The following is a 26,078-nucleotide window of genomic DNA, read 5'->3' as shown; positions in this document are numbered from 1 at the left end:
TTGGGAACGGGTCCCAAGCTGCACCCCAAAGCACACAGACAGAATGCGGGAACCTTCATCAAGCACAGAAGCAATGGGTTGTCATGCAGCCTGAACACTCAGGATTATCAAATGCTAAGTTCCGGCTGCCACCTCTAACTCTTCCGATGTTTAAAAAAAAGAGGGGGCAAGAACCTGCCGCACGTTGCTTTCTTGTCAAAAAGGGGCAATTTAAATTGTCTACCTTCTAGGGGTGCCTCGGTGGCTCAGTCAGTTAAGCATCCGACTTTAGCTCAGGTCATGATCTCCTGGTTTGTGAGTTCAAGCTCTGCGTCGGGCTCTGACAGCTCGGAGCCTGGGGGCTGCTTTGGATTCTGTGTCTCCCTCTCTCTCTGCCCCTTCCCTGCTCATGCGTGCTCGCTCACTCTCTCTCTTTCTCTCAAAAATAAACATACATTAAAAAAAATTAAAAATAAAAAAATAAATCATCTATCTTCTAGGGACAGGAACATGGCTGTAATGAAAGATACAATGACGCCTGAATACAAAGTGTGGAGTATGAATATTTACCTCCTCTCTTTGGAGGAAAGAGCTACACTAGAGAATGTCTGCAGGCCCAACCTGTTGCATGTTGTAAAAGGTTAGCACTTGCAGGAGAGGGGCTGATCATATCGTAGTGTACCCCATTCTACCTAGCAGCACAAGCTCAGCACTGCTGGGGTACCCCAGCAGAGAAGAGAGCCACAACCAAGGCGCCACACTCCAAGGATATGCCATCATTTTGGGAAGGGACACATAACCCATTAACATAAAACAGAGACCAAAATAAGACAGTACGTGTTATAGTTGGAAGGCAGATGTGGTCAAAGGTGCTGACACACGCTTCAGACAGCTTGGGGGCACGACAGAGGGACAAGAGCCGCTTACTGTCTACCATGCCCAGCATGGGCAACACTCTAGAAGTGCTATTTTCTTACAATAACAAAACTGCGTGAATTACACTATAACCACTAGATGAGATACTGTAGTCACTCACGTAGCAACATGATAGAAAAGGAGCTTACGTGCGGAGTAAAAAAATGCACGTTTTTATGTACACTATAATTGCAATATGTAGAAATGCATGTCTATAAAGACAAAGACATATGTAGCAAATTGAGAAGTAGTATCTGAAACACTGAGATTAAGGGTGATTTTTTTCCCCTTAGCTTCTAAAACTTCTGTAACTTGGCTATATAATCTTTATCAATAAAAAAGAAAACTGAACATCTTTTGATTACGATTCACTGACTCAATTTAGTGAGGACCTACACATAGTAGGCCCTCAAAAACACTTTTTCATAAAAGGAGCGAATGTCTTTTAGTCAGCTAACTTTGCCTCCAAGAGTTAAAAATGTCGCACACGTGTCACTTAATCCTAACTTCCCCATGAAACAGGTAAAGGAAAGGCATTGTTTTTGTCTCAGAGATGGAGAGAACGAGGCACACAGAAATTGTGACTTGCCAGAAGCCACACAAAGTTAGTGACAGAACCAGAGCTAGAACCCAGGTGTTCACACTGTCTACACTGGAGCCCGCCAGCGCTCCCCAGCTGTGTTGGCAGCGCACTCATTCTCGGGCTAATGAACAAAACACACACACTCGCAGGTAGCCAGCTGGCGGCCTCATTTGCACAGCCAAGATGACAAGGGCGTTAATTTTTCAAGAAGTGGAAGGAAAGGTCCTCAGTCATCACTGAGTCTTTATAGGAACGTCCGGCTCACATAATCAGAACAGCCAGGGGCAAAGACTTTGGTCCCGGTGCAGGCAGTGCCCCAAACTTGCATAATAATCCTAATTAAGTTGACGGTTTTCATCGGCTATGTCTGTTTCTGAGCATGAAGCAGTCAACAGAAATTTACTCTTACCCCAATCAAATGTATCCTGGCAGGCACTTCTCCTTCGGTCACCCGCACGGCCTCATCAAACACATTGGCATTGGTCCGGGACAACAGGGCCACCTGCCCCTTTGTGTCACCTCTAATGCCACCTTTTGGGAGAGAGTACAAACTGTGGCAAATCCAAATAAACAGGAAAACTAATTTTTGTAGCAAATAAACAGAGAGTAACTGAAGCCTTACTCTGATGGTTTCCTCCGACCAAAGTCTTTTTCCTTACTCGCTTGCAGACATCCAAGATAGTAGCTCCCACATAAGCTATTTCTACACCAAATCTAAAACTCTGCGGGAAAACGACAAAACAAAAGGAGTCAACAACCCCTCCCTGAAGTACGTTAGCGTGTTTCTATCACCACCGAGTCCCGGCCTTGCCAAACCCAACTGGTCACCCCCGACACCCTACATGGAAACGGGATGGGCCGATTCCCCACGGTAAGCCCACTAGGACTGAATGGAAGAATCTTACCACCAAACCATCGCTGACTTGACTTCAAGCTTTCAGAATTGCATTTTTCCATCTCGAACCTTCAGGCTACCTATTTTTCTTTATTTCTTACCCCCAAATCCACACCTGGGAAATTCTCCCACCACGGGCTCCGTACTATTTTTCCCACCACGGCTACCAGCTCCACTCAGCTCAGCAACCCGAGCTTCCTGCTTCACCCCCTGGGTCTCTCCCTCCTGCTGCCAAGCGAGTCTCTATGCCTCTGACACATGACTCTTGCCCCGCACACTTTCATCGGGCCACACCCTGGCCACAGACACGGAAGAGCAGCACGTGAAGGAAAAGGTGATGCATGCACTTTCAACATCCCTCACAGCCTTGATTCCTTTTATTCCCCAAGACCAGTGGAAAACTTTTAAGCAAATCTACCCTGCCTTCCAAATCAAATCTAATGAAAACGTGTAAACTACAGAAAAGGTGGAGGCAGGGCGGGGGGGCTTCTCCCCTTGCCTCGGAGACTCCCTAACATTAATTTAAAACCACGGCCCCACGCGGCCGGCCATCAGTAGCAGCTTCCCTTCTCGAGCATTCCCTGCACCTCCCTGCCTCCGCACACGGCAGAACAATTCCCCACCCTTCAAAACCTGGCCCCATACCCAACACTTCCTTGATCACTGCAGCTAGAAAGACACCACTTGTCTCCAAACTCCTGTATTTATGTATGTATTGCCCTCTTCCAGGCATTTATGACTTAAACACACTACTATGTGCTTCGGTGAACGTCCAGAATGCTGTCGAAGGAAAACACGAGACTTTGAACAAATTATACTTGGCTGCTGCAGAACCATTCGGCGTGAGCCGTGCCCCAAAATCTAAAAATAAAATACCCGTGAGTCCATATTGATGTAAATGACTGAATAACTAAGTGGGAAGAGAAGATAAAAATCTTCTTTCCAGAAGAAATCTAGACAGGTACTGGAAAAGGGAGGATCATTCCAGCTTTTTCAGACAACCAAGGACGCCACCAGTTGTCAGGCTGGCGGTGGCAGACAGGCGTTTTCCAAAATTTTCCTTTCACTTGAAAGCAGGGGTTTTCTCTTTGGCAACAAACGTTTGTCAGCTGTTTTCCTTGAAGTCACAGCCCCCTCCGTTCATTTTTGAGAAAACGCCAAACACCCAAGTCTGCCAGCCGCTCTCTCGAGTCCCAGCGGCGCTACACACGACAGCACGCCCACGCCGCTGAGCTCACAACCCGCTCACAACCGTGCCCGTGCGTCAGACACGGCGGCAGGCACGCTCGGGCGTGACGACAGGGCCGTGCGTCAGGGCGGCGCGGCGCGTCAGACGCGGCCGGCAGGCACGCTCGGGTGTGCAGACGCACCTTCCCCGCCCTCTGCGCTTCGTCACGCACAATACTGGGGACGTACCCAAGGGCCAGCAGCCAGTCACGTCTGCTGCGTCACCAGGGCACTCTCGAGTGAACCGCTCGTTTGCTTTACTCCGAGTGCGTCACAGGGAAGAATACGAAGACTGCCAGCACCATTTGGTGCCACCCCCTCGATTCACGGGAAGGCGCCGGCAGTGCGAGTGAGAACACGGAGACAGAGGCGCGTAACTTGTGCAAACAGTTTGGACTCCGCAGGCCCCCTGAGCAGCACACAGCACCACGGCGGAGAAGCGAGGATTTGCTACACACCCTGCGCCCGACGGGAAACCCTGCGCGGTGCCTGGCGCACGGTAACCAGCGGAAAACGAGGCTGGGGAAGCATCATGCTCGCTTATATGGTTCCGGGGACTCGGAAGCAGAGAGAGCGCTTACCTGTGTGAGATAGAAGACGTGCGTGTGAGGGACTGTAAACAGAGCATTGACCGCACCGCGGAAGGTATAGATCTGTTGATGTGGGTCCCCTACAAAGATTTTCCCACATGGCTGAGACAGAACTATGTTCATGATAGCTGCAACCAATAAGAGGCACGGTAAGAGAGCTGAAGGATGCCAACTCACAGAGCAAAAAGAAACCATATTTACCACAGAAAAAGATGAAAATGCTTTATGAAACTAAGCCAGGGCACTCTGGACAACAGAGTTGTCTTTCCCTGCGGGATACGCAGGCAATGCAAAGAAACAACTGTATCATGGACAAGAGAAACCGTTTCTAATCCTAGGAATGCAGATTATTTTTAGTCCCAGATAAGTGATGGAGTCTTAGAAACCACATTGGCAAATAAAAAAAATGAGACAAATTGCCTTCTCTATGATTATAACCCAAAGCTCAGAAAGGACCTACAAAGTCACACTGTTTTCTATCAGCCACTTGAAAACCACACAACGCAAACTTTCCACTCTGAGCTGACTGGCTGTGCCCACTCAGCAGGAGTCTAGGACCCGATCGCCTGATGACCTAGGCTTAGTCAACGTTTTAAGAATAACCAAAGCAAAACATTTACAGGAAAATAAATTTGCTCTCAGTGGGGGGAAGGACAAGTGCTGGAACCCAAAGTCAAATAATGAGGGATTTCCACATGACTAAATTATCATTTGCTCCTCCTCTTTATGACAAATGAGAATAATCAACTTATTTCACATGTCCTCTTACATAATCGTGATGTTGTTTCTATGTGTTTGAGACTACTGATGTCCTGAATAGTTTATCACCTGGGGTACAGTCCTGGGCCTCATCCACAAAGATGGCGTCAAAAGAGGCAAGCAGAGGCTTGCTCAGCTGCCAGAGTTTCAAATAGCCTAAAAGAAGGGAGTAGCAGGAGTCAGAACCCGTAAGTGGAACAGTCACATTTAACAGATGTGGAGATCTGGGAACTGGCATACCATCGTGAGTCATTTGGTACGCCTCTTCTTTGCATTCCCCCAGCTTCCGCATGTTGTCCCAGAGTCGGCTTGCTTCAAGGACACCGTTCTAGAAAGCAAGTGATAGGGCAAGTCACGGTTTAAGACCCTCGAAAAGACACCTCCTGAAATCATTTTCATTCCCATATACAGAGGTCAGAGCAAAGGCACCATCACAGCACGGTGAGCGGCAGTCACCTAACCTCCCTCTGGCTCCACGATAGCCTTTGGACAATGTCAAGTGCAGAGATGAGTAAGAAGCTGGGGCCATACCAAGCCCAGTGACAGAACATCGCTCAAAGAGCAAAAGATCTGCGGGGTTGGGCGGGGGGCATAAAGAGCACAAGATCTGATGAACCAGAAAAAGCTGGACTAACTCTCTAGATTTATGACTGACCACTAAACCATACAAAGAATGGCTAATAATTAAAAAGACAATAAAAATGAGAAAAGTGATTCCTGATCTGTAGATTCTACATTCAGCAGACCCACTCACTACAAGCTCTTATAAACCCTGGGAGGATGCCACTAAAGCAGAGGGATCTGCCACCACAGCAGAACCGTGACAAAGACCTGGTCCGGGCTCCCGTGTCCCTGTGTCTGGGTGGGTATAAACCTCATCTGTCAAATAAAGAGGACCAGTGTGAAGATAAGTCTGTGAGTGCGCTTCACAGAAGACACCGCACACCTCATGGCTATTGAGGCAGGCCTGCAGTCTGACCCTCCACCTGGACTCCCTGCCAGCAGGTTCAAAGAAACGGAAGATAAGCAGAACACTGGATCATGCCAGCTCTGCTCATTTGTCCTAGACCCGTAATATGAAAAACAGATACTCACCAGCTTTTCACTCTGTTCAACCATGACTCTCTGTCCTTGGCTGTTCTTACACCAGATAGGCACGTGATCAATCGTCAGCTCTTCGTCAGCCGAGGCAAAGAAGTTTTCTAAAGTCTTACACACGAGCTTGGCCCTTATGAATCCGCCTTTCCCTTCAGCAAGGACAGAATTGACCATGAAAGGGGTCAACTTGAAGAGATTCAATTTCTTCTTTAATTGGTACCTGGAATGCATACCCCAGATAAACAGTATTTGACTTTACTGGTAACATGGGATTTAGTGTCTCTCCACTACCCCAACCCCCTTTTCTACAGTGACACCACCTGGCCACCTGGAGTGTCACATATACATGAGGGGTAAAAGAAAAAAAAAAAAGTTAGAGAAGTTTAACAAGGTCCATGTAGGATTTGAAATGGCTTCACCAGGCTTTCAAAAATTCTCACATAATAACCAGAAAGAGGGAGTGGCTCAAGGCAGACACTATTACTCCATGGTGTGGACCAGACTCCAAGAGGTCTGGGGGGACACTCGAAGCTCCCTGAAGCCTTCACGTCTGATGGTATGCTAGTTCAGAGGCCCCCAGGAGGCCTGGGCGGAGTGCACTTCAGCTGAGATGTCCCCCCTCCCTCAGCCAAGGGAAACATGTGAGTCAGGATGGTGAAAGTCTGCACTTCAGACAAGTCATTTTGACTTTCTGTGCCTCAGCTCCAGAAGAAGGAGGATGCTCACCTCAGTAAGACACTAGTATTTGCAAACAATATATTTTTACAGGGTAAAAGTAGAAATCACTAAATATCTTTGTATTTCCTGCCTTTGAATGGAGAGAAAAGCATTAAATTTTCTTAGTGCTATTGTATACAAGTTCATATGTAACCATGATGATCACAATGGGAAAAACAGGAATTAGACACAACAATGATGGTGGCGACGCCATGCTCACTTCCGCCCGACGTGTCCATAGGCCATGGAATGAAAGGTTTTGCAGATGACATTGCTGGGGAAGACTAGCTCGGCCTGCTTTGCGATGCTCTTGTTGAATGTCACATACAGAAACCTGCTCTCAGACCACTTCTCAGCATACTTGACCAGGGTAGAGGTCTTCCCGGTGCCTGGGGAAGCCAAGAGGAAAGGAGGTGACCCTCTGACCAGGAATAACTGTTCCAAAGGATGTCCTAATCAAGTCTTATCCATGCTTACCTTGCCTCTTGCCTGACACCAGACAGTGACAAGTTTCTCAATACTAGTAAAAACTAAAAATGGTGCAGTGCAAAGAGGAGTGGATTCTAAGCCAGATTGACCTGGGCTGGGATCATGGCTCTGGCAGGTTCTAGCCGAGCACCTGACCTCACTGACCATCACTTTGCTCCTCAGCCATGTGTGGGCAACAATGACTATGTAGGGTCTGGCAGGATAAAGATAACCATCAAAGATAATCCCAGCCGAGAAGTTCAGTAAGAGTAGCTATTGCTGGCGTAGGCATCAGTAATGCGTCAATAGCAAGAGCACGCAAGAGAGATTCAAGGATGCTTCTGGACCATTCTGAGCTCTCTGGTGTGCCCTGCCTCTCCACCGTTCACTCAGTTATTCAGTTACCATTCACTTCACAAGTACCTATGAGCACCTACTACATGATCAGCTGTATGCTAAACACTGGGAGTATGTTAAAAAAAAAAAACAAAACATAAAGCAAGGTTCCTGTATTATAATCTTGTTGGGAATACAATACTAACACAGTTGAAACAATTAGAACAAAATGAAAGTATGACAACTCAGTAGACCAAAAAAGAATATGAATTTGTAAACAAAAAAATCTCACCTATAAAAGAAAAAAAGAGTAATTCTTTCCCTACCTAACAGGGCTATTGTGAAGATTAATGACACAGTGTGGAAGTATTTATAAAATGTCTGTGTTGGCTATACTTCTTATATAATCAGGTACCAAATAGTTAATACACATGATCAGTTGCTGTAAGAGTTCAGAGATCACGTAGGACTCAAATGGCTAAAGAAGGCTCCATCAGGAAGAAACGAAAATGACAGAGTCAAACACAGCATAGAAGGGGGTGGGGGGGAGCGAAGGGGAGGGGAAAAAAGCATGTTCTGAGGAAGAAACAGATCCAGCTTTGAATTCTACCTCCTCCACTTATTTATTTAACCTGGGACAAGTCATTTTAATTTTTCTGAGCTTCAAATCCTTATCTATAAAACACAGATAACTAACCAGCCTTATGGAACATTGTTAGGATTCAGCACAGTGCCAGGCATTTGATGAATGGTTGCTGTAGGATATTTAGGCAGAAAAGCAGCAGGAAGGAATCTCAGGTAGAGAAAACAATATGGGCAAAGGTTCAGACAAAAGAATAACCAAGTACTTTAGGAGACTGTAAGTACAATTAATTGACTGAGGCAAGAAAATGACAGCGTATTTAGGAATGTAGGTTAGAATCAAATAGGGAAGCTCTTAGACTTTGCCCTACAGAAATCAGGGAGCTACTGACACAGGACCTGCCACTCCATGAGCCATCAGTGACCGAGCATATACAATGACAAATGACGAGCTGGGTCAATCCTGGTGGTATCTATCCCACAAACTAATTCCTATGAACTATTTGTCCAACCTAGAACTCCAGTGTGGATGCTCCCTGGATTAAAAAAAAAAAAAAAAGGCAAGCATTCCCTAACAGCTGCTTCTAAAAGTATTTAATTGTGGGAGCTGGATAAGAGAACGAGGGAAGAAATTCTGGCAGGTAACAGGGAAGGGGGCGTGGGGATAAGAGGCATGAACCTGACTGTAGTCCACGACTGGCGAGCTCCCTTACCTGCAAATGCCATAATCTTTACCACCTGGAGGGGTTCCATCTTGTGGTTCAGAATCAGCTGTTGTTCCTGTGTGAGCTGGATGGTTGTTTTCTTGCTATAATCATTACAGAAATTAGAAAAATAGAAAGGAATTTAAAAGACCAGGTGACGGACCGTCACAAAGCAAACAGGCAAATCGGAGAAACAAAATTAACCAAACAAAAGGCCTTCCCCTTGGGGTGATAAAAATGCTCCAAAGCTAGCTTATGATGTTGGTTGCACACTCAGTAAATTTACTGAAAGTCACTGAATTGTACAATTAAAACGGGTGAGTTTTATGTAATGTAAATTATACCTCAAGGAAGCTGTTAAGACAAAACACCTCTCCTCCTTAAGAAAGAATCGAGACTAGAAGACAACACACACACACACATCCCTATACACATACCCTGGCCAAACCGATGGTTCCTCTTTAACTTCTGCGGCCTGCGTACAGGAATTCTCCTGAAGATACAGGCAATAGAAAATGTTGTAGTGAATCCTAATAGGGAAAAAGCAGATTTAGAGATTTTCAAATTAAGTCACAATCTGTATCTTGTTTTCCACAGATGTATTTAGATTCCTTACCATTTCTCAAAAGAAATACCTACCACCATTTTATGGAAATAAAAATAAAAACTAAAAATAAAACACTTTAAATATACCTAGAACTGACCAAAACACTCGGAAAGCACAGCTCGGGAAAGATGCCTGGCTCCAGTGTGTAATGGCAAAGGAGAGAGACCAGGACATGTTCTTTGGGGAACAAGTCACTAGCTATGACCCTAAGAGACAACACAAAAGCAGTAAGAACCAGCTGAAAACAAATGTAAATTCTACTCCCAGCAGTGAGATTCTTGTTCAAAATCAATTTAACATCATCTTATCTTTCTGAGACTCCTTTGCTCTGCTCTCTGCTTCTTGTAAGGTGATCACTGGTGGAGAAGCATGAAGAACATTCTATCTTTTAAGGGCCCAAAGGAAGGGTGCTACACAGATAACAAGATATGATTACCAACGACTGAAAACAAAACGGCCTCCAAGTCACCACGAAGGGCCAAAGATGACACAGGGCACTTGCTAGAGGCGACTCCAAAGTCTATGTTCACACTGACCCCAGACTTCACTCCCTCCATCACCAGCTGCCCACATTTAGTGCATCGCTCCCTACGCCCAGAGTGAGAAGTGATCTCCAAGCAACAAACCCCTTTAATAACATGACACGTCAGTCTCCAGTATTATTATCTCCCAGGTAAAGCAGGACGAAATACAGAAACACAACAAAATTCAACACATCACACCCTCCATCCCTTATCTCTGTCCTTGTGAGCATGGAGGTAATTAGCAGGTTCGAATTTGCACTTGAGAACATTATTCACCATTTGTGTATTTGTCTCACCCAAATTAAACATTAAACTCCTTGAGGTGCCTGGGTGGCTCATTCAGTTAGGCGTCTGACTTCAGCTCAGGTCATGATCTCACGGTTCGTGAGTTTGAGCCCTGTGCCGGGCTCTGTGCTGGCAGTTCAGAGCCTGGATCCTGCTTTGGATTCTGCGTCTCCCTCTTTCTCTGCCCTTCCCCCATTCACACTCTGTCTCTCTCAAAAATGAATAAACGTTAAATAAAAAAAAAAAAAAATTATTAAACTCCTTGTCCCATGGTGTGGGATACAATGTAAATTATGTCAATGATGAAACTTAACTCAGAAACACAGCGTATACTGCGACATTTCTGGAGAATGAATGCTCCATCCGATGGGGCCACAGCTCACAGGGCACCACCAGCCATGCCCATGGACTCCAGAGGAAGGAAATCCTCTCTGCACCTTCCGATTTCCCAGGACAGGTGCATCATCATACCGCCTGTCTCTGGGTCGGTGATCAGGGCCCTCTGACCGCTGCCCTTCACAGCTTGGATTTCATCCTGACTTCTCACTATGGCCCACATCAGCTTCCCTCATCTGGCCACTGTTGGCCTCACATAACCATGTACTGGTGTCCTTATTACAGTCCTCCACACTAGACTGCGTCTGTTCCTTGTAGACACTAACTTCGTTCCCCTCTTTGGGCCCTGAAATGATCTACTCCTTCTGCTAAAACATTCTCCCCTCAAATCTTAATTCAAATGGCCCAGCCCTACCTTGGCATTCAGGTTTCCATTCAAATGTTACTTCCTCAGAGAAGCTTTTCCTCACCCCACGTAACGCAGTGTTCCCCGCCTCCTTTGCCCGCCCCCCAGGTCTTTTTCTTTGTACCGCTTCCCGCTCACTAAAATGTCCCTGTTGAATGCATCTACTTACGGTATCTGGCTCCCCTCCCTAGAACACACAGTCCACGGAGGCAATGATATTGGCTGACTCATTCCCAGTGGCATCCCGGACGCCTGAAAAACTAGCTGACATGCAGCAGGTGCTTAAAGTTTGCTGCGTCTCTCCAACCTGGCCTGTGTGCACCTGCCGGCAAGCAAAAGCAGGACAGTCGCTCCGGATCAACAACCCACGCGCTAGAGGTGATCAGGCAGGCAAGACTCGGCCACGATTCTTACGTCCTGCCCCAATAGACAAACGGAGGAACCAAATCCTAATGCTTTCCTAGGAAAATCTGGCCACTCATGAACGAAGAATTCTTTTAGTGAGGGAACTTTCACCTGAGGCTTCTGGAGCCCTGAACGTCCACTTGCCTCAGTGCCATGTCCCACTCGAACAGCGCTTCCCATCGCAGAGCACCCTTCCCTGCCTCGCCACGCGGGACTCCCACACTCCCCTCCTTTCACGGCTACAGAAGCGGGAGCGCGAAGGTGTGCTCTTGGGCTGGAACCTGCAGCAAGCATGGGACCTCTCCCCGCGCCCCGGCCTCAGCTCTGCCTCCCGTCATTTACCGGTTGCTGATGTTGATCCCCTTCTCCCTCATGGCATAGAGAAGCACGGCAATACAGTACAGGGTCTCCATGATGTCTGGCATGGTCACGGTGGAGCCGGGCCGCCTGAGGCAGAAGAGCAGCTGCTGGATGTCATTCACACTGCTAGAGAGGAGCACGATGGCTGCCACCAGAGCCCACACGTTGACACCCTGCGAGGGGAGGGGAGAAAAGAGCCAGAACACAGTTACTAAAACCACGGCACACAACCAGTGAGGAAAGCCGAGCCTGGGGTTTTGCTGCCATCTCAAATGGCCCGAACTGAGTGCAGACTTCCCACACGGCGTTTGGGAAACCATGGGAACCTTTTCTTTCACCCTAGACTCCTTTCTTCTCACCACTTTTGGATCTGAGTTCTTAGTTTTCTCTAGTTAGGAAACATTACTAAAGGACCTAACGTAGGACCTTGCATACTTGCATAGAGAGGACGCTCTCACCTCCCCACCATTCCTGGCCCAGCCAGTGCAAGCTCTCGGGTCCACAGAGACTCAACAGGGTCCAAGCAAGCACACATGACATGGGTACCCACTTGGGAGGCACCACGGAGCAGAGACACAAAAGGAGACGGCAATCTTTAGGGGAGAAAATCAAGACTGACAACTCTCTGGCACTAAAACATTACTACTACTTACTTCGTGTTATTCTTTAATAATTATTAAACTTTAAGTTAAATATTAAATAAATGATTGACAATGAATCATGATGGGCACAGCATGCCGTAAGGATCTAAGAAAATGTTCACCAACACGGAAACGATCAACCCTAGACGTGCATCTTTCTCATTCTTATCTCGCCACACATCTCTTCACTCCAGCCAGCCCGAGAAAGAAATCTCACTCCACCATCACCAGCAACCACTTCAGCAAAGCCAGAAATGCACACGGCTGGATCTCCACCCATCTGCTGGTTGCAGAATACAGGCTGAGGTTGCACATAGCTTCCAACAGAAAATTTAAGAATTCCTGATCTAGATAAGGAGCCATAGGACTGAGTCAGGAAACTGAAGACTATTTCTAGCTTCCCACTGACTCATGAGTGTCTGTAGTCAGAACCTTAATTTCTCTGGTCCTTTCAAATAACCCAGTTGTTGGCAATGAATGGGCTACCTTGTAAAGAAATCCTTATTAGCCACAGCTTTCAGAGGCCAGATGACCACTTTCTGTTGAAGATTCTTCACCAGAATGGGAAATCAGATAAATGTTCTTAAAATTCCTTCATCATTCCAAAATGACGAATCTATAACAACGTGGTCTGTTATTTCCATAATGGGACCAATGAAAAGACTGAGGCTTCAAAGCAGAGATCAAAGAAAGATTTTGAAAATAAATCTAGAATGATCTTCAGCCAAACCCAATCACCAATACACTTCTTCCAGCGAGAAAAGGCGTTCCATTCGCCAGCAACTCCCCACAGCCACTTCACTTACCGCAGCAGCCGCGTAGAGATCGGGGAGGTGCTGACGCACGCAGGCCTCTGCCTCAGGGAGGAGGAGGTGATCCCTCAGACTCCACAACGCCCGTCCAGGATCCACGCTTGGGGAGCACTTAGTGGTGGCTGTATAGCTGTACGACATTCACAGCAGAGTCGGTGAGAAAGGTGACCCTCAGTGCTAACGCATGGGAGAGGACTTCAGAGACGGCCTTCTTCCCAGAATAAAAGCAACTCACCGGATGAGGTTGAGCACACACAAGTCCGACTCCTTCTCTATACCGGAGTTCAACAGGATGCCATCCACTTTGCTCACGGCTTGTTCTTCATTCATCAGGTATCGGTAATACAGCTTCTTCCAAGGAATGAACTGAATAGTTTAAAAAAAATCCAAAATAACACGCAGGCAATGGCTACAAGACAGCAGATGAAGCCACACACATATAAACAACCTTCTAACACTTGAAAAGCACTTAGAGCTCACAATTCAAAAGCTGGGCAGGTAGGGTCGAAACATTATGCACGTTTTGGTTGGAAACTAGGAGAACTGGGCCCTGGTTTCAGTTCCAACACCAACTTGATAATAGAATCCAAGGAAAGCTAATGCTTCAATTTCCCTTATCAGGACACTAGTACCTCTGAGTTTTAAAGAAGACCAAATAATATGAGAACCATGGCTGTACTAGTATCAGACAAAAATAGAGTCTACGTCAAACACTACTCTGAGAGAAAGAAGGGGATTACATTAAGATAAAAGGGCTAATTCACCAGGAAGATAAAACAATCATAAATATATATGTGCCAAATATCAGAGCTCCTAAATATAGGAAACATAGACAGCAACATAATAGTCATAGAGATTTCAATACCCCACTCTGAAAAAGGAACAGAACAATCTCCGAGCTTGGAGCCTACTTCGGATTCTGTGTCTCCCTCTCTCTCTGCCCCTCCCCTGCTTGAGCTCTTTCTCTCTCTCAAAAATAAATAAACATTAAGAAATAAAATAAATGCCTTTAAAAAAAGAGAGAGAGATTCCAATAACTGAATCAGAAATGAGGGAGGGGACATTACAAGTGACATCACAGACATCAAAGGGCACGAACAATTGCTCATCGATGAATTGGACAATCAAGAAGAAATAACAACCTAGCAAGGCTGACTCATGAAGACACAGAAAACCTCCACAGACTAATAATAAGTGACTGAGTCAGTCATCAAAGACCCCCAACAAATAAAAGCCCAGGACCAGATGGCTTTGCTGGAGAATTCTCCTGAGCATTAATTCTTTTAGAAGAATTAGTATCCTTTCTTCTCAAACACTCCAAAAAAACTAAAGAGGAGGGAGGACTTCCAAACGTATTCTATCAGGCCGCCATCACCTTATACGAAAGCCAGAGAAAGACAGTGTGAGCCACAAAAATGAAAGCTGTTACCGAAAACCGGAAATAAACACATCATGTCATTGTTAGCAATGATAAAAACAGCCATCAGTCTAACATTTCGTGAGGTGAGCGTAAGCCAGGATATCTTTCCCCAAATCTTCCCGAGCAGAATGGACAAAGCCCTCGCTTATCCCTATCTGTGACTCTTCAATTCGCGCTAGAGACATCTCAATTTAGTGGGTAGAAATACTAGGACATTGAGTTCCCATCTAAAGGCGGAAAGACCAAAAAAAAGTGGGGGGGAGGGGGGGGGAAGACAGTTCTCAGAAAGGAGACAAGACCTCAAGCAAAGAATGAAGCAAGGGCGACATGAAATTTCCACCCACATCTTGCATGCTTAGAAGGAAAACATACTAAGTCTGGATACGTGCATCTCACTAAATGCCTAAATTTCCAAACTTCGCTACATTTGAAGGCAGAGTTCATCTTCATTTCTGTGGTTTATCTGCACTGGCTAGTCTAAGGGACGTATAAGCCAAGCAAAACATACTCCCAGCCCTCAGGTTTGCCCTTGAACCTGCACCTGGGACGGAAGAAGGGTACCTAAAGCCCAAGCAGAAGGGCAGGACGAAGTGAGCAGCAGGAAGTCTCTTCTGAGAGCACGGGCTGCCTGCTGTATCAGCCTCAAAAGGGACACCGGGGTGATTCCGCGCAAGACTCATTTATGAATCACCTACCGTATGTAAAATATCATGGGCACGGTTCAGAATGCAAAAACAAACAGGACCAGAGCCTCCCATCCATGAGCCAACAATGCAAAAGGAAGAGGAAGGTTCTCTAAAACATAACACAGATGCGATAAGCCTCAGACAGAGGGAGAGACTGCTACAAAAACACAAGGAAGAGAAAGTACAAGATTTCCATTTCACTTTTCAAGGAGTGAAGCCTCAAAGACGTAAGACCTCGAAGGCATAAGACGCGAACAGAGACAGGAGGGGCCCTTTCCACAGGGTGGGGGTGGGGAAGCGGCTGGACCACCCAGCAAAGGGTAAGGAATATGCAGTCGATGCTCATGATGCAGAAAGCTACTTGGGGAGAGAACACAGGCCTATGTTGAGAACCGAGCAAGGAGGCTGCGAACACATAGGACAAACAAGAAAAGCCTTAAAAGCCCCCAGGGAATCTGGATGTTATTCCGCAGGCAAACAGAAACCACCATTTCTGAGGCGGCACGAAGATCGGAGGTACGCATTAGGTGGAACTAATCCTCGTGCTTTCAGAGAAGACCTCAGAGAGCCACACGTGCTGTACGTACCAGCGGATCGCTGATGATCTCCCTCCAGAAGTGGCACACTAAGCTCACGTTCCAGTAGAGATCTTCCACAGGGAGGAAAGCAAAGATGTGCCTCAGGACCTCACTGGGCAGGCTGCCCATGTGGCTCTGGGGTTCCTGGCAAGGCAAGGTCCCCAGGAGCCCATAGTAAGAGTCAGGAATGGGGTCAGGACCGACGTCTTCCACTTCCTGGCTGGGTTCTCCGGATTCCGCAGAGGGCCGGGACACAAAGTCCTCTGCTTCCTGCCTGGCTTCCCGGGGTCTTGGGCATGACAGGAGCGAACGATGCCGTGGCGTTTTCTTAGAAGCCCCGTCCCACTGACTGGTCCCTGTTGCTGGATTCCTCTCGTCCTCAAAAGACCGGGACCGCTTCCTTGCAGGCGGCGCGGACCCTGACGAGCCCAGTCTGGCTTCTCCATCACCTTCTCGAGGCAGGGCACAGTTGCTCTCCGCGGCAAAGATCATTTCCCCCTCCGAGTCCTTAGAGGTGTCCTGGCCCACAGAATTGCTTTTGGCCATGTCATTGGTGCGCCGCTGCTGGCCAGCTAGGAGGAATTCAGTGCCGTACCTTTGACATCCTTGACCTGTATGGAAACCCAAACAGGATGAACAAGAAATGGACAGTGACCACCGACCCACTGTGGACCCAAACGAGACCGGCTAATTTTTAATTAACGTGTATTAACACAGAGAAGAGAGGAGGATAGATTTAGGTCGAGTGATTACATACATGGCTTAATTGAAAAAATATTTCCATGTGGCTCTATCATATAGTCAGACACGTACACGGAAAGAGACAAAGGCCAGCCTCAGGCTGGTCTGAGGACCACATTCCACCTCGCAGTATGTACAAACTGAACACCTGAATGGACAGACAAAAAGTCAACAGCTGCTCACGTGGACACACCCACTAACAAAAACTCACTTCTGGCTCGCTCTTACAACAGAAAATCTAAGTTTGCATGAGTAGAAAAGGCTTCACGTTATTAGGAGTCAGGAAAACCTACTCCTTTGACTCAGTTAAAATCCCTTTATGTTTTTTTCTTCCTGTGAAGCGAACATATTAATTTATCTTAAAATAAAAAGAAAGGAGTCAATATCCTTTTCATATTACCAGAGTGGTACCTAACCTAGTCCACGCATTTATTCGATAAGTATGTATGCAGCACCTGTGATTCTGAGACAAATAGAAAGTGACACATGAAGATTAAAAAAAAAAAAGGAAAGAAAGGGGCGCATGGGTGGCTCAGTCGGTTGGGTATCTGACTTCGGCTTGGGTCATGATCTCATGGTTTGTGAGTTCGAGCCCCATGTCAGGCTCTGTGCTGGCAACTCAGAGCCTGGAGTCTGCTTGGGATTCTGTGTCTCTGACTCTCTCTGCCCCTCCCCGACTCACGCTGTCTCTCTCTCTCTCTCTCTCTCTCTCAAAAAATAAATAAACATTAAAAAAAAAAAGTGAAACATGGAATATACAGTCCCTGACCTCCCAGATTTTTAGGCACTTAAGGGAGTCCAAATGGTGATTTCACACATCACCGATGTATTTTAAACCCTCAGCAATATATACAACAAAATACATGATTCCTTCCTGAAATGGCTGTAGCCAGAATTCTTACTTTGGAAAATAAGAGAGTGGAACAAAACTAGATTTAGCCTTAACAGAATTTATAGAATTTAATATTTTCTACGTTAGGTGAAAAAAAAGTATAACTGATTCTGGGGCAATCTGATAGAAACCCAGAGTTTAAAGTCGATAGGTCTGGGTTAAATCCCGGTATTTTCCAATTGTGGGATTCAATCACACCAGTATCTGGAGAGACTGCCACATGCTGAGTGCTAAAACTCTGCACGGAAACATAGACATGATAATGAAGTCTTTGTCAGCGAAGAACTCACAACACAGAGAAGCTGAATATACACAAAACAAACAAAAGATCACCACTGGGTTTAAACTGCCTCATTAGTTGGTTACGGCAGTTCCAAAAGAGATAAACACATCAGACAATATTTAAAGATGACTAGGTAAGATCTGAGTTGGATTCTGAAGTTAAATACATCAAAGGGAAATAATGCAATCAGGATTACGCTAACAGGTATTAGTAACAAAAGTAGGGTTTCGTTTGGCATAGAGAGGGGTAATAAGAAAACCAAACTACCAGAAGTAGAACTTGCATGTAATTAATAAGTATTGGGTGATGGCCAAGTCTGAGCCTGCGTCCAGGATGGTAACAGGGGAACATTTCGCTGCAGTGGCATGACAGAAAATGGTACTCAAGAATATTAACTTGATGATGTATTTTCCAGTTGATTTGGAATAAAACCTAACGGCATGGAGACAGGTTACTGCAGCAGCCCGGGTACAAGGCGACAAAGGGTACAGCCTACCATGAAAGCACTAGATGAGGGGACCTTCTGGAGAATACTAATGGCCCCAGTGGACTTACTGACGGACTACTGAAAGTCAGAAAATCGCAGTGGTTTGACGCTGATGCACGTCTTCTGCCACGTTGTGATTAAGCAAGCTAACGGAATTCATTCAGCCACGTTTTCCTGGGGCTTTTACCAACCATATATAGTGGATGGAATTTTCATGGAAACTCACAAATAATGAAAAACGTGTCAAACTATTGCAACAAGACTACAAAATAACAGCAGGGATATTTACAAACACCAGGAGATACTCAAAGGCCACACACGCTACAGATTCTGAAATGGGAGGTATTTTGGGAAGACATACCCCTAGTCCCTCTTTTTGTTCTGGGTCTAGGATAGAGACCGTGGTTCGGGTCTCTGTTGGTCCATCTTTGACCGAAGGGCTGGGTCACAGCCAAGTGACTCCGAGCCAAATGTTGGCAGTCGATGGCTGTAAGATGCTTCCGTTTAAACCGTCTCACTGTTTTGTACCAACAGGCAGAAAAAATGGGACACTCGTTAGTTATCACCAACTCTACAAGCTAGCCAGCAAATTATACTTAACTTCCAGAACCACAGTCACTGTGGACCACCCCAGCCAGCCCTCTCCTTCGTCCCTAAATTCCCATCAACTTTCAGTCATTTTACAGTTTTCTTAGCATTTCTTCCTTAGAATTTAAGGAAGAACCCGAAAATAAGATCCTAAAATGATTCTTTTTATTTATTATACCTTGTGAAAGCCCTGCTCATGAACTGTTTATTCAAAAGGAATTTACCACTAATGGATAAATTGAGATCTGGCATCTTTTCCTTGACTTCAGCCAGGCCATTGATGTTCCCATAATAACCATAAATATTTCAGAGTTGGCTACACCTTTGCAAAAATAAACTCATTTGTCATCCCCTGTGCATACTAGCTTCTCTGAGTCCCAGAAGCAGAACACAGTGACTAATGAAACAGTCACTGTAAATTCTTTGAGGGGACCACGATGTATGCCTCTCCGCCCCAAGAGCATGTCAGTATTGGCGTTGATGTAGAAGACAGGAGCAAAGCCCCCAAGTAGAAGAGAATCAGATACACTCTGGAGGATCTGCAGAGGAGGAAATTTCATACCCTCCCTTAGCAACGCATCACAGCACCAACTGTGCCTAGAATTCTGTCTCAGGGGTATTGACATTAGTAGCTTTACATTAATCGTTTCCTATCAGGATATTATTTTCATGTTTAACCGAGACTTCATGCTTCTGTATCTGTTAACACATAGAAGATCTAACTACCTCCTTATGGCATTAAATAGAATAGTTAGACTACTGTTCAGCATTTTGATTAGTTACATTTAAAAAGAAAGAAAAAGGGGAGAGAAAAGACAGGAATAGATAGGACAGAATTAAAGTTGTCCTTTCCAGAAGATGGTCAAGAAAGAATAAAAGCGGTTTTCACAGGTCCTAAAAATACTCATGTAAATCATAGTGTCAAATGCCAGAAGCTCACTCAACATTTAAGCATGAAAATGTCTAAAACCAAGTCACTGAGGAGTATAACTATAGCACAATTTGTTTGTTTTTTTATCATTAATCCCCCTTGGCCCTTAACTTCTTCAGAAATGATCCTTCCAAATTTCAGTTCATTCTTTGAAGGCTTAACAGAAGTTTAAAAAAAAAAAAAAAAATCTTGGGCAATCCCTATCAAAATGACACTGGCATTCTTCACAGAGCTTCACAGAGCTTCACAATCCTAACATTTGTATGGAACCAGAAAAGACTCTGAATAGCCAAAGCAATCCTGAAAAAGAAAACCAAAGCTGGAGACATCACAATCCCGGACTTCAAGCTGTAATCATCAAGACAGTATGGTACTGGCACAAAACAGACACATAGGTCTGTTTTCAACAGAATACAGAACCCAGAAGTGGACCCACAAACGTATGGCCAACTAATCTTTGACAAAGCAGGAAAGAGTATCCAATGGAATAAAAACAGTCTCTTCAGCAAATGGTGCTGGGAAAACTGGACAGCGACAAGCAGAAAAATGAAGCTGGACCACTTTCTTACACCATACACAAAAATAAACTCAAAATGGATAAAATACCTCAATGTAAGACAGGAAGCCATCAAAATCCTAGAGGAAAAGGCAGGCAAAAACCTCTCTGACCTTGGCGGCAGCAACTCCTTACTCAACAGGTCTCCAGAGGCAAGGGAAACAAAAGCAAAAATGAACTATTGGGACCTCACCAAAATAAAAAGGTTCTGCATCGCGAAGGATATAATCAGCAAAACTAAAAGGCAACTTGATGGAATGGGAGAAGATATTTGCAAATGGCATATCAGATAAAGGGTTAGTATCCAAAAATCTACAAAGACCTTATCAAACCCAACTCCCAAAAAAAGAAGAAATGGGCAAAAGACCTGAGTAGACACTTTTCCGAAGAAGACATCCAGATGGCCAACAGACACATGAAAAAATGTTCAACGTCACTCATCATCAGGGAAATACAAATCAAAACCACAATGCGATACCACCTTACTCCAGTCAGAATGGCTAAAATTAACAACTCAGGCAACAACAGATGTTGGCGAAGATGCAGAGAAAGAGGATCTCTTTTGCACTGCTGGTGGGAACGCAAGTTGGTGCAGCCACTCTGGAAAACAGTATGGAGGTTCCTCAAAAAATTAAAAATAGAACTACCCTATGACCCAGCAACTGCACTACTAAGTATTTATCCAAGGGATACGGGTGTGCTGTTTAGAAGGGGCACGTGCACCCCAATGTTTATAGCAGCACTATCAACAATAGTCAAATTATGGAAAGAGCCCAAATGCCCATCGATAGATGAATGGATAAGGAAGATGTGGTACATATATATACATACAACGGAGTATTACTCGGCAATCAAAAAGAATGAAATCTAGGGGCACCTGGGTGGCTCAGTTGGTTGGGCGGCCGACTTCGGCTCGGGTCATGATCTCGCGGTCCGTGAGTTCGAGCCCCGCGTCGGGCTCTGTGCTGACAGCTCAGAGCCTGGAGCCTGTTTCAGATTCTGTGTCTCCCTCTCTCTGACCCTCCCCCGTTCATGCTCTGTCTCTCTCTGTCTCAAAAATAAATAAACGTTAAAAAAAATTTAAAAAAAAATGAAATCTTGCCATTTGCAACTATGTGGATGGAACTAGAGGGTATTATGCTAAGCAAGATAAGTCAGAGAAGACAGATATAGGACTTCACTCCTATGAGGAACTTAAGGTACAAAATAGATAAACATAAGGGAAGGGAAGCAAAAACAATACAAAAACAGGGAGGGGAACAAAACATAAGAGACTCTTAAATACAGAGAACAGAGGGTTGCTGGAGGGGTTGTGGGGGAGAGGATGGGCTAAATGAGTAAGAGGCATTAAGGAATCTACTCCTGAGATCACTGTTGCACTATATGCTACTTAACTTGGATGTAAACTTAAAATTAAAACTTTTTTTTAATCTTGGGGCACCTGGGTGGCTCAGTCGGTTAAGTGTTCGACTTTGACTCAGATCATGATCTCATGGTTCGTGAGTTCAAGCCCCATGTTGGGCTCTGTGCTGACAGCTCAGAGCCTGGAGCCTGCTTCGGATTCTGCGTCTCCCTCTTTCTCTCTGCCCCCTCCCCCACTCACTCTGTCTCTCAAAAATAAATAAAAATGGGGCGCCTGGGTGACTCAGTCAGTTGAGCATCTGACTTCGGCTCAGGTCATGACCTCACAGTTCATGAGTTCGAGCCCCGCATCGGGCTCTATGCTGACAGCTCAGAGCCTGGAGCCTGCTTCCGATTCTGTGTCTCCCTCTCTCACTACCCCTCCCCCTCTCGCTCTCTTTCAAAAATAAACAAACATTAAAATATATAAGCAAATAAATAAAAACATTAAAAAAAATAGCCTCATTCACGCTTAGAGGCAAAAAATGAATGTGAGCTGTGTCTATATTAAAAAAATAAAATGTACTTGAAATTTTCTACATTGAAAAAAATAAACTTAGAGTCTGATTATTCTCTTTTTGTATGTAAGCATGACTTTACCACCTCTGCTCCAAACCCTTCATATAACAAAAGTCAACAACCTAATCATTTTTGCCTGAATGGGGACCTGTGGTCTGACTGGCAAAGGAAGGTAAAGAAGGAAAAGAAGGTAAACGGTAAAAAACAGTAAAGGTGAAAGAAGGTAAAGCTACAGTGCGCTTTCCAGAATACTGACAAATCCTGGCCCCCAATTCGGGTGCTCCGTGTACACCAGGTTCAGCTGCACAATTCCAACCAATAAGCCCACTAACACTGCCCACTCCAAATGTATGACTGAGTTTGCTTTTTTAGCAATTCAAATATCCCCAATTGTTTCAGAGCCGGCAAACAATCGCTTCTCGGCCTTTTGGCTAAGATCAAGTGTAGAGTCGGCAAATAGAATGTCTAGAATTAGAACAGGAGATAGGTGCAAAAAGTTACTAATAGAGAGTATCTTATTTAAAGAAGGTGAAGGTCTACTGCCAAAGTGGCCTGGAGAGAGGCGGAAAGCTGTCACAGGTAAAGTCACAAAAGAGTAAAAGGGACATCAAACCACTCGTATCCATACGACTCAGGGCCTTGGGGCCAGCTCAGACGTGCTCAGCTAACCGGTACGAGTCGGGTAAAGGAAGACTTCCAAAAGGCAAGAGACACAGAACCAGTTCGAACACCGGGGCCAATCAAGGGCTTAGATGCCCACCCAAGTCTACAATATACCCCTAAATTCAGCTTTCAGAAACTTTTTAAAAACTTTTTTTCAATGTTTACTTATTTTTGAGAAAGAGAGACAGAGCATGAGTGGGGGAGGGGCCGAGAGAGAGGGAGACACAGAACCCAAAGCAGGCTCCAGGCTCGGAGCTGTCAGCACAGAGCCCGACGTGGGGCTCAAACTCGTGAACCTCAAGATCATGACCTAAGCCGAAGTCGGACACTTAAACCAACTGAGAAACCCAAGCGCCCCTGGAAACTGTTAAACCAGACAGTAGCTGACAGCAGGTGTGTATATACGAGGTACTAATACAGACGCCACTCACCCTGGAACTTTTTCTGTAAAAGTACCTGAGAATGGCTTCATCCCAGCCTTCCCCAGCTGACTAACTATAACAACGATGCCATAATGAGAACACAGAGGCACTGATAATGACCATCAACCAGGTAGTAATGCCTTAAACACATGCCCAGGAGTCAGACCGACAAGAAGTGTGCTCCAAGCAGGTAAGGAACTAAGTCTTTCCCGCTACTGTACCCTCTGCACACAGCACCTGTTCAACAGCCACTGAGGGTGAAGGAGGAGGAGAGAGCAGGGAAGCAGTTAGGTTGGGGGGCACAGGACCCCAAGCTCCAAGATCACAAGGAATTGGCCACAAAACTGCCTGCATGTGGAACTCAGCAAGGGCAGACCACACAGGGGGGGCTCCTAAAGGCACTGCCCCAGACAGACAAGAGAACATCAGGAATACCCAAAAGGAACTGTTTGTGGAAAAGCAGGCAATATGGACAAGGTAAGTATTTATTTTGTAAAAATACGTCAGAATCTTAAATGTTTGTGGAGAGAATAAAATGTCTGCAGAAACCTTACAAAGGCACAAGAGCAGAGGAAAGACGTTAACAGGTATGAGGGGAACACAGTGCCCTGCTTCCGGAGGGTTCTGGTATATTCCCGTGTATTCTGGTGTGAAGCCATCATGGAGGAAGCTACAGTTAAGAGCGGCGGTAGGAACAGGGCGCCTAGGCCAAAAGATCTGGCTTCCGGACATCGCCCATCTGAAATGGCGTCCCTGAGCCCATGACTGCCTACCTGGGAGCCAGAGCTGACACTCTGAGTGGACTGACACATCACAAATTACTTGTCGGACTTCAGCGAGAAGTCAGAAAAACCAGCCTGTTATTTTCTCTGGCCCTCAGATCTCGGAGACATGACGCGCCGTGACCCACTGCACTGAGAGCCAGCAGCCCTGTGTCCGGCTACCCTGGAGTCCAATCCTTGAACTAAAGGGCTGTGTGGCACCTTCTCAGATCCGGAATCGGAAGACCTCCTCCGCCTGGGAGGGGCAGTAACCACCGAAAGCCTTGACTCCCTTATCCTTAAAAAAGGCAATACGATAGCCTGCCACGCTGAATGCACAGGATGGTGCACCTGAATGCCGAGGCCCAAATGAGACAACGTACAGGAAAACACTTCATGACGTCCCATCGAGGCTGACATGTGAGGATGAGAGTCCACCACACCAGGGCGTCTCCTGAAAGGCCCAGGATCCACTGTAACAGCAGGAGGGTTCTTGTGAGAGGGTAAAAAAAAAATACCAGAGCAAAATTCTAACCACCTCTCCATTCTTATTAACAAGCCAGCGGTTCAAATATAACTTTTCGAAACAGAAGCTCAAATGCTGCCTCCTCCTCCTGAATCACCCGAACCTCGCGGCCTGCCTCCCTCCTCTGACCGGCAAGCGCGCGATGCTCCCCTTATTGTTTGAAGCTGCTGGAGAGTCTCTAAGGAGCACAGGTGGAGAGTGCTCTGTGACAAGCTCGCAAGGTTAGGCCCGTGCCATAGGGGTCCCCTGCGCACCACAGCAGGCGTCTGCGCCCCTCTTGGGACCCTGGCACAGTGACTAACAGACATGTATCATCTCCCTCATGCCAGGACAGGGAAAGACTGAGAACGTACGAAAGCCGTTTTGTCACACAGAACTCTGCCTGTTCCTACACTGCTTTTTCTGTCATGGCTTTCGTACAGCCTGACATGTGTCCCCAACCCCCACTCTCATGGCCCCCCTTTCGAGTACCCACAGCTCAGACTGCGAGCACCTCAGGTTCCCACTCTCTGCTGTCTGACTTCAAAGTGGTGATTACCGGGAGGAATTATGACCTTCACCCATCATCCCATCTCTGCACAGATGCCATTCTGTCCTGTGCCAGGCCCGCTGACAGAGGCTGGACCCTCGCCAGCCTCCCTGGAACTAGTTATTCTCAACCTCTCCTAGACTAGCAGCCTCTCTACGGCTGAGAACCCACTGTATCACCTTATCCCTCAAAGTTCCGAGGACGACTCCTTGCAAGTAACAGACCTTCCGATACTCGATGAATGAGAAACACGTGGCTGTGGTTCCTCAATCCTGTTTTCACCTGTCGGCTTCACTCCAGGATCTCTGCTGCACGACAAGTCACAGAAAGCGAGGTGCTTTTGGTTTTGTGGCAAAGACAGTGGTTTCTCTTCTTCCTCAGTACACAGCTCGTCTAACACTCCTCTGTCTCGACCACGGCTGGGATGTCACCCTGACTGAGCTGAAGCCAATGGCATGTGAATAAATGGGACGGGTGCCGGGGCTCCTGGCTGGCTCCATAGGTTAAGCATCCGACTCTTGATCTTGGCTCAGGTTGTGATCTCACTGTTTGTGAGTCCGAGCCCCGCGTCAGGCTCTGTGCTCCTGGCACGGAGCCTGCTTGGGATTCTGTCTACCCCTTCCTCTGCCCCAACTCGTGCTTGCTGTCTTGTTCTCTCTCAAAATAAAAATTTTTTAATTAAATTAAAAAAAAAAAAGGGACGGGTTCCTCTTCCAGGTCAGGACCACAAGACCTCTCAGGCTTACTCCTCCATTCTGTGCCCCTCTTCCAGTTAATGGAGAACTGGACTCCCTAGGGCATCCTTAGAAGCCCCATGTTCAAAATGGAAGCATTTCCAGCAGCCTCGGTCCTTGGATGACTGCTTT

At 46.1% G+C, this 26,078-nt stretch overlaps 1 protein-coding gene across 9 annotated transcripts in view; it reads right to left on the bottom strand.

The window, feature by feature from the left end:
• The window catches only part of FBH1 (F-box DNA helicase 1), a 214,528-nt gene that overhangs the window by 182,578 nt on the left and 5,872 nt on the right, over nucleotides 1–26,078 (bottom strand). For 6 of the 9 annotated variants that reach the window (XR_003425177.2, XR_008299887.1, XR_008299888.1 and 3 more), the window contains exons 2-15: nucleotides 18,678–18,833; nucleotides 15,923–16,524; nucleotides 13,465–13,595; nucleotides 13,224–13,359; nucleotides 11,759–11,949; nucleotides 9,291–9,383; nucleotides 8,863–8,957; nucleotides 6,984–7,152; nucleotides 6,044–6,266; nucleotides 5,189–5,276; nucleotides 5,018–5,104; nucleotides 4,181–4,317; nucleotides 2,100–2,199; nucleotides 1,887–2,008 (exon numbers count right to left, since the gene is read on the bottom strand). Coding sequence is in view for 6 of the 9 variants with exons in the window: in XM_027073342.2 (XP_026929143.1) it covers nucleotides 1,887–2,008; nucleotides 2,100–2,199; nucleotides 4,181–4,317; nucleotides 5,018–5,104; nucleotides 5,189–5,276; nucleotides 6,044–6,266; nucleotides 6,984–7,152; nucleotides 8,863–8,957; nucleotides 9,291–9,383; nucleotides 11,759–11,949; nucleotides 13,224–13,359; nucleotides 13,465–13,595; nucleotides 15,923–16,524; nucleotides 18,678–18,833 (2,330 nt within the window). In the remaining 3 variants the exon portion in view is untranslated. The remainder of the gene's footprint in view (nucleotides 1–1,886; nucleotides 2,009–2,099; nucleotides 2,200–4,180; nucleotides 4,318–5,017; nucleotides 5,105–5,188; nucleotides 5,277–6,043; nucleotides 6,267–6,983; nucleotides 7,153–8,862; nucleotides 8,958–9,290; nucleotides 9,384–11,758; nucleotides 11,950–13,223; nucleotides 13,360–13,464; nucleotides 13,596–15,922; nucleotides 16,525–18,677; nucleotides 18,834–26,078) is intronic. The other 3 variants (XM_027073344.2, XM_027073345.2, XM_053225221.1) reach the window with 2 other exon arrangements.

This window comes from Acinonyx jubatus, chromosome B4, assembly GCF_027475565.1.
Source record: "Acinonyx jubatus isolate Ajub_Pintada_27869175 chromosome B4, VMU_Ajub_asm_v1.0, whole genome shotgun sequence".
In the NCBI taxonomy this organism is placed as follows: Eukaryota; Metazoa; Chordata; class Mammalia; order Carnivora; family Felidae; genus Acinonyx; species Acinonyx jubatus.
Note: the sequence above shows the minus strand (reverse complement) of the source record. Positions and strands in the feature narration are given on the sequence as shown.